Raw genomic sequence first — 7,917 nt, forward strand, 5'->3', positions numbered from 1 at the left:
CAAACCCATTTCTTCTCTTGCAAGAGAAAGTATTTTTCGTCTATCATATTTAACATTAACCCACCAGTTATGGGCACTCCATGCATGTTGACATCTCTTACTCATTTTCTTCCAAATTTGGTCCGAGTAATTAGGTAACTTATCACCATAGATTTCCGAGAATTCCTTTAAAATTGCCACTGCAACGTCAACAGTTAATTTATTTTTTCTTGGCATTTTTATAATATATAACGTATAAGTATCAATCGTATATATAATAAGATTCTTTTATTAAAATTTAATATGAAAAACTTTCTAAGACTTTATTAAGATATTGCAGTCTGTTCAACAATCAATATTTCTCTTTGATACTCTTTTGTTTATCCATGATTAAATGTGACAGGCAAATGTTATGGCGCCTTTTTTAATTTGGGCGTACAAAATTTTCGTTACTTGTCTGTATTTATAAATGAAAATTCTTTATAAAAATTATTTTTTATAAATAAAAGTTATTATTTGTGAAGAAATGAGAAAAAATTAATAATAATTTAATAACATATGTATAAAATATACAATTGTATACGAAATTATATACAAAATATCACAAAATGTAATATCAATTTTATTTAAAAGTACAGCAAAAATGAAAATAGTAAGTATAAGAAAAACATGAACTTAAAAAATTATCGATGTAACAAATTTTATCCTATTAACAAAGTATATACCATGTAAATCTTCATACATCTGTATTGCTTATACGTTAAAATGTATCAAGTTCTAAACTTCCAAGTATCAAAACAGGATACAAATTGAGCACTCTACAGAGCGTCTAGGCTTGCGTGCTCCACAGAAAGCATTGAAATTTCATGATATTTACAATAAACTGTCAATGTAGTGGCTGATCTGTTATAATAACCGAAACTAATTGCCATATTTTCATAGAATTAGATATCAGAGCTGATCTTCAATCTACTGCAAAATCTTGTAAACTTAAAGAATTAGCAATAATGCTATATTGGCAAAGCAATATAGATATAATTGTTTTACATGTGAAATTACGTATCTCTTTTTAACACATAATTAACATGATTTAACTATTATATCTACATACTATTAACCTACATACTGACAGTAATGTTTATTAACATGAGGAACGATTCATTTGTGAGGTTTTTGCAACAAGAATATGTCATAATGCAAAATTGATTGCTACGTTACTTATATGTTGAAATAACGTTATAAATAAAACGTTGTCCTGCATCGTCCACAGGCGAAACATTTACTGTTGCCGAGATGTTAGCGTGACGTTTCGACAATATAATGATAAAAATGTTTGCCGGGCATTAGCAAGTTGATGCGATCGAAAAAAAACCAGGAGTATTGAAATACTAGATAGTACACCGATCGTGCCTGACGGTACTTCCACAGCAGCGCTTGAGATCGATATTTCGGCCAAATACATGATTTTTTAATATTTAATTAAAATTATCTGAATGACTCACAAATCTTTTTAATGATACTTCATAACTCTTCATACGAAATACAAACGGTACCATACCGAACCTTTGTTTAATTTACCTCCGGTTATTATTTCCGGCTAAATACATAGTCCAAAAAAGAACAATTAATTACAAGTAATAGAATGACTCACAAATCTTTTCAATTGCACTTCAAAACTCTTCATACGAAATACAAACGATATAAAAGAGTAGTTTTCCAATCGGAGTTTTTTTCCGGTCAAGTACATACGAATCAATTTGTGTGCGAAAGCCCTTATCGCATCCTGTGTGCAGGGGCCATTATTCGTGTTGTTTGCACTTTTCGCACTTTTTGTATTTAAAACTAGACAGAAGTATATTGGAATGTTTGGAAGAAGCAAAAGCGAGACAACTCGATTGTTTCTTCCAAGCTATGTGATTAGGCATCCATCTCTTTTTAAAAGCGAAAAGTATGAAATATGCAAGCAGCACGAATAACCCTTTTCCCCTAAATTTGTTAGGGAAAGAATCGAATCGATTAAGAATCGGGCATCTCTAATTCGTGCATCGACCGTTTCGTCTTTCACTCAAGGCACAGCTTGAAGCTTGACACAGCTCGTTTATTTCGTATTTACGTACGCATTGCGGGAATTATTGCATAATTTTCAATATGCAGCAGCGAAAAATTGATAAAAAAAATAGACATTTTCAAGATAATTGGAAGTATAAATATTTATTTATACCTAATGATTCAAACGTACAAATGCTTCACACAACTTGTGACAACTTCTTATTCACATTACGCACTTGTAGTTATTTATTTACTGAACGGCTCATATTTGACGACAATACGCCGGTACTAATGGCTCCTGCACATAGGACGCGGTAATGTTTGCCGCACGGCAGAAGTTCGTGTCACAGCCAATCAATATGTTGTTTTTCCGTAAGAGCTAGAAGGTTATTACGGAAAGCAGCATATTGATTGGCTGTCGTGCGAATTTCCGCCGCGCGGCAAGCATTACCGCGTCCTGTGTGCAGGAGCCATAAGCGCCCAAAGCGAACACACCAAAAGTTTTCCGATCTCGCAGCAATGGTACAGGCCTGCAACCAAAGACAGAGAGAGAGATAATTGATGAAGTTAAAATTCATATTTGCGTTATTAGGACGTTATTTTTCTAATCAAATGCCTTATTATGCAGTTGCCAAAGGTCGTAAACCTGGTATTTATACCACCTGGTAAGTAAAACAGTATAAAAATTGGTTCAACTATTTTTCTTAACTAATTAAATAAAGTGTAATTTTTTGTTCTATTTGTAAGGGATGAATGTAATTTCCAAGTTAATAAATTTCCTGGGTCAATATACAAGAAATTTGCAACCGAAAATGAGGCGCAAAACTTTATAAAAGAGCGTTCTTCTTTAAATATACGACTAAATTATACTGAAACAGGAACTGCCCAATCCACTAAGTAAATATTGATAAACATAATTTATTACTTTTCGTTGTAGAACAAGAAGGAAGTATATTACTAGACTATATCAATTGCACTTATTAAAAATTTTTAAATATATTATGATCATATGTAGTTACGCTATTTAATACAGATATTTTATCTAGGTTGCATACCTTACCGAAACAACTATCTCTACTTGGAAAAAGACAAGCTGCAGTAACAAAAACAGATGTACTATTACCATTATTATCTTCAAAAAGGACTTTATCATCAACAGGGTTATCAACAAACAATGATGTTAATGATGAATTTCCTATATATTTAAATAAAAGAAGAAAAATTTCAAACTCTGAATCTAATCTATTTACGAAACAGGTTTGGAGCAAGTAATATTTTAAAATAACTGACAAAATTATGATCATTAAATAAATTTCTAAATAAAGTAAATTACACACACACATATAAAAATAATCTTACTATTCATTTGGATTTGTATAGAACAACACTGGTAAAATTGATTTCATCATAGATGAGGATGGCTATGTGAATGTCTTCACAGATGGTGCATGCAGCTCTAATGGTTACAAAAATGCAAGAGCCGGTATTGGTGTCTGGTTCCAAGATCATCATCCTTTGTACATATTGCCTACTATTTTTGACAATCTAGTTGAGCTATATATGATTTTTCTAAAAACTATACTTTTGTAGGAATATATCTCAACCAGTGGAAGGACGACCTACTAATAATATGGCAGAGATCCAGGCAGTTACAGTGGCTGCTAGACAAGCAAAGAAAGCTGGGATAAAAAAATTAAGGATTAATACAGATTCAAAATTCATCATCTCATGCATCACAAATTGGATGCCCAAATGGAAAAGGACAGGTTGGAAGACGATCGGCAACAAGCCGGTTATAAATAAAACCGAGTTGTTGGAAATGGAAAAGGAACTGGAATCATTAACTGTCACTTGGGTAAATAAATTTAGATTTAAAAAATGCAAATAAAATTTAATAATATATTTATGCAAATAAAATTTAATAATATATTTTAATAATATATGCATAATCTAAGAAAGAAGGATGTTTTAAAAAAGGATAAATTTTGCCAACAGAATATAAGAGAAATAACGTTTTTTGACTTCTTGGATACGATAAAACTACTAAGAAGTTTGTGGTTGTGGTTTTTGGACACATCATCAGTGTCATCATTGATCACAAGATCAGCTTGAAAATAGAACAAGAACATGATGTATATTTATAAAAATTTTATCAATTTATGAAACACGAAGCATATCCATATAAAGTTAGGAGGAATGGATAGGAGGGGTACTTGGTGTGAGTGTAGTGTATATGTGCATGTAAAGGGGGATTTAAGTAACTGTGTGTGTGGGTGGGTGGAGGCTCGGGTTAGCAATTACATAAAATCGGATTAAAGAGATATGACTAGAAATGTATCCAATGAAACAGAAGATATATATGTAGAGAAGGTGTATAAAGATTTATATGTCCGTGTATATGTATGAATGTGTGAGACTAAAGAAAGGAGTGAGATAGATTTAATTAAGTCAGAATAGTAGAGCTCTCTTTCAAGCCTTTAAATCTTTTAAAATTGCTACACAACAGTTTAGATAGTGAAAAATTAAACAAGTTCAGTTTTATTATTATTCAGCAATATTTAGCAAAAAAAGTTAAGGATTTGAGGAAGCTCTATTAATCCAATCTAATTAAATCTAACTCCCCACTCTGGCCAATACATACAATCATTTCTCCCACAAATAGACTTAACCCTCTTTATCTCTCCTCTTTAAATACAAATATGCCTTTTGTTCAACTAGATGTATTTTTATGGTAAACTCTAATCTAACTTTATGTAATTTACCCAGACTCTCCACACCTATCCATCCCATGAATGTTTTTATACTCCATAAGTCAACTCTATCAAATTTTTATGAATACATCATGTTCTTGCTCGATTTTCAAGCCAATCTCTAAATACTATAAATTTTGTTAGTAACTTTTGTATTCAGGAGATCAAAATTAAAAAAAAAAAAATTATATTTCTTATTTTTGGACATAAAAATTATATTTTTGGACAATTGACCTTTTTTTAACATTGTCTATATTTTGAAAAATATCTTATATTTTACTATAACAATGTTGCAGTAATTTTTCAAAAAATGCATAATGTTAACTAACGAATTAGTTTATAAGTTACATGTGTAAAATTATGTAAATTATCTGTTTTTATCTGAAGTAAAAACAATTTTATAGAACCACGTAAATGGACATGTAGGAATTTATGGCAATGAAATGGCAGACAAGTTGGCAAGAGAAGGCTGCTTGCAGTATAAAAAGTCAGAATAGATAATAAAGATAAATATTTAATTGGAACTACAAATATATATATATTGAATTAAAATTATAAATTACTCGTATCTTATATACATATGTGTGTAATTTAAAATAAACTTACAATTAAATTCAATATATTTAGCTGAAAATTTAACATATATGTATGTGAATATATACATCTATATATATTCATCTATATATACATGTATACATATAAGTATATACATATGCATATATATATATATATATATATATATATATATATATATATATATATATATATATATATATGTGTGTGTACACATCTCAATCCAAAATAGTTTATTTTTCTTATGCTTTTTGCAAAAAATTGTTTCAGACAAAAGTTTTACATTAAGAAGTTTTACAACAGCAGTATTACTTTGATCTTGGATGACATTTTCAAAATCTGATGAAAATTATTATTTCTTTAAATAGGACTATACATATTTTTTTTGCATCTTAGAATAAATCATATTTGACATATTTCCAACAATACCAATGCACTAACTTGGGAAAAAAAAAGTTTATATATGAAAAGTTTATATATGAAGTTTATATATGAATTTTGTCTATATATGGTTATACAGAGTGTCCCGCGTAAGATGTGCCAAAAGAAAAATATAAGTAGAATAGATAAAAGTGAACAAAAATTATAGAGGTCATTTTTCAAACAACCACGTAAAATTTCGAGATATTACTTAAAATAGTTTGACATATCAGAGCGCGGCGATGCGGCAGGCGGGATATACGGTTCGCCGCGACCGACGAGAAAAATAGACGATTGCTCGCGGGCCTATCTTGTAGGCCAGAGAGATGGGCCGTTTGGCATACGGAAATGAGTAACTTCGTGTGTGCGTTCGTCCATTTTCTTCGCCGACCGCGGCGAGCCGTATGTCTCGCCTGTCGCGTCGCGCACTCTAATTTGTCCAACTATTTTTATTAATATCTCGAAATTTTACATGATTGTTTGAAAAATGACCTCTACAATTTTTGTTCAGTTTTATCTGTTCTACTTAAATTTTTCTTTTGGCACACCTTACGCGAGATACCCTGTATATGATTATATATAATTATATATGTCGACATTGAAAAGAATATTATTGTGAAGATGCAATTGAAGTAAATGCTTATGTTTATGATAGCCTATGATGTCGACATTTAATCGAATCAAAATATATTTTCTTTTTTTCATTTGACAATTTTCGTTTTATATATGGCCATATATAAGGACATATATAAGACATATATAGATCATATATAAGGTCACATATATGGACAAAATTCATATATAATCATATATAATCATATATATGTATATAATTATACATATATATGATATGTATAATTATATATAATTATATATTATACAATATAATTATACAATATGTATAATTATATATAATTTTTTTCCTGGGAATCTATGTAGATTTATTATTTATGAAATATATAATTATACGTATCAAATAATTTTAAGTTTCTAAAATTATAAAAAATGACCTGTGCTCAATACTATTCAGAATTGAAGTAGATATAACAGACAACAAGCAACTTGTATATGAGAAGTAAGGAATCTTTTTCTGAGAAAAAGCACTTTCCAAAAGAGATTAAATATATGTTATTGATTTTGGATAATGTTAAATACTATATATATGATATATGTACACACACACACACACACACACATATACCATATATAGGATATTTAACATTATCCAAAATCAATAACGCTACATATGTGTGTGTGTGTGTAGTATGTGCGTCATATGTAAATCAAAATATCAAAAATGCAAATTGAGTACCAACATTTCATTTATTAAATTCAATTATAGATTACAAACTATTTGTTCGCTATTTCTTTCAATAAATTCTTCCTTATTATATAATTAATAGCATCTATTATTAAATTAGTACATCTAATACATAAAAAATACTATTTTTTGACAGGTGGTGTAAACATGTGTGTCCTTTCATCATTAGTTATTAGCCGATTTGGAGACTGCGACAACGTTTTCAGAAGAGTATAAATATCTTCTGGAGATGCTGGTAATGCCAGTAAGTCTAACAATATCCTGAACAAAACAAAGTTATATTGAAAATTGAGTGAAGGTTAACTTATGCCCGAAGTGTAAAATTTCTTCCAGAAATTCTCACCGAAATATACGTGGTGCAGCAGAAATTCCCACTATTTCGGCCAAATCGATAAATTCTTGCTGATATAAATGTGGATACGTCATATTCATAAAATTATTTTATCGTAAGAAAATCCACGAACTTCTATATTGATCTGTTCTTTTCAGCTACACTACTAAACTGGTACAATAAGATGCGTTTTTTCGTTTCGTAACCACGATACCGTTTGATTGGTTTGTCCACTTAACGCTCGCAACGGGGAGCGTCCCGATTGACCACGGACACAACCAACCGATGAAAAGAATTATCTAGTGAATTACTAGGTTGAACCAATCATTACAATCTGTGTCCAATCGTATCGTGGTCAATCGGATCCCACCCGTAGTATATACTCCCATCTACAATTAATATATTCAATGGCTGCTCCTGCTTTAGGGCTATCGCACACAATTGACATAACTGCATATGCATAGCATAAGATCGTATGGACCAATGAGCATCGA

The 7,917-nt window shown here is 30.4% G+C and overlaps 2 protein-coding genes across 5 annotated transcripts; one reads left to right on the plus strand and one right to left on the minus strand.

The window, feature by feature from the left end:
- Positions 1-2,519: 2,519 nt before the first annotated feature.
- On the plus strand, positions 2,520-7,634 carry LOC116846707 (ribonuclease H1-like). Of its 4 annotated transcripts, none has more exons than XM_032820913.1 (6): positions 2,523-2,693; positions 2,776-2,925; positions 3,075-3,285; positions 3,409-3,545; positions 3,619-3,883; positions 7,229-7,634. In XM_032820913.1, the coding sequence occupies exons 1-6, from the start codon at positions 2,590-2,592 to the stop codon at positions 7,235-7,237; spliced, it is 876 nt and encodes a 291-aa protein (XP_032676804.1). In that variant the 5' UTR covers positions 2,523-2,589; the 3' UTR covers positions 7,238-7,634. The 4 variants fall into 4 exon arrangements, with proteins under 4 accessions (XP_032676805.1, XP_032676804.1, XP_032676803.1 ...); XM_032820912.1 differs by lacking the exon at positions 7,229-7,634 and adding an exon at positions 5,183-5,396; XM_032820910.1 differs by lacking the exon at positions 7,229-7,634 and adding an exon at positions 4,024-5,026.
- Positions 7,076-7,587, minus strand: LOC116846708. The gene is made up of 2 exons (XM_032820915.1): positions 7,436-7,587; positions 7,076-7,353 (listed from the first exon to the last, which is right to left on the minus strand). The coding sequence occupies exons 1-2, from the start codon at positions 7,522-7,524 to the stop codon at positions 7,215-7,217; spliced, it is 228 nt and encodes a 75-aa protein (XP_032676806.1). The 5' UTR covers positions 7,525-7,587; the 3' UTR covers positions 7,076-7,214.
- Positions 7,635-7,917: the final 283 nt, after the last annotated feature.

The sequence above is a fragment of the Odontomachus brunneus genome, unplaced genomic scaffold, assembly GCF_010583005.1.
Source record: "Odontomachus brunneus isolate Ranch 3 - 2012 unplaced genomic scaffold, Obru_v1 Obru_scaffold_067, whole genome shotgun sequence".
NCBI classification, from domain to species: domain Eukaryota; kingdom Metazoa; phylum Arthropoda; class Insecta; order Hymenoptera; family Formicidae; genus Odontomachus; species Odontomachus brunneus.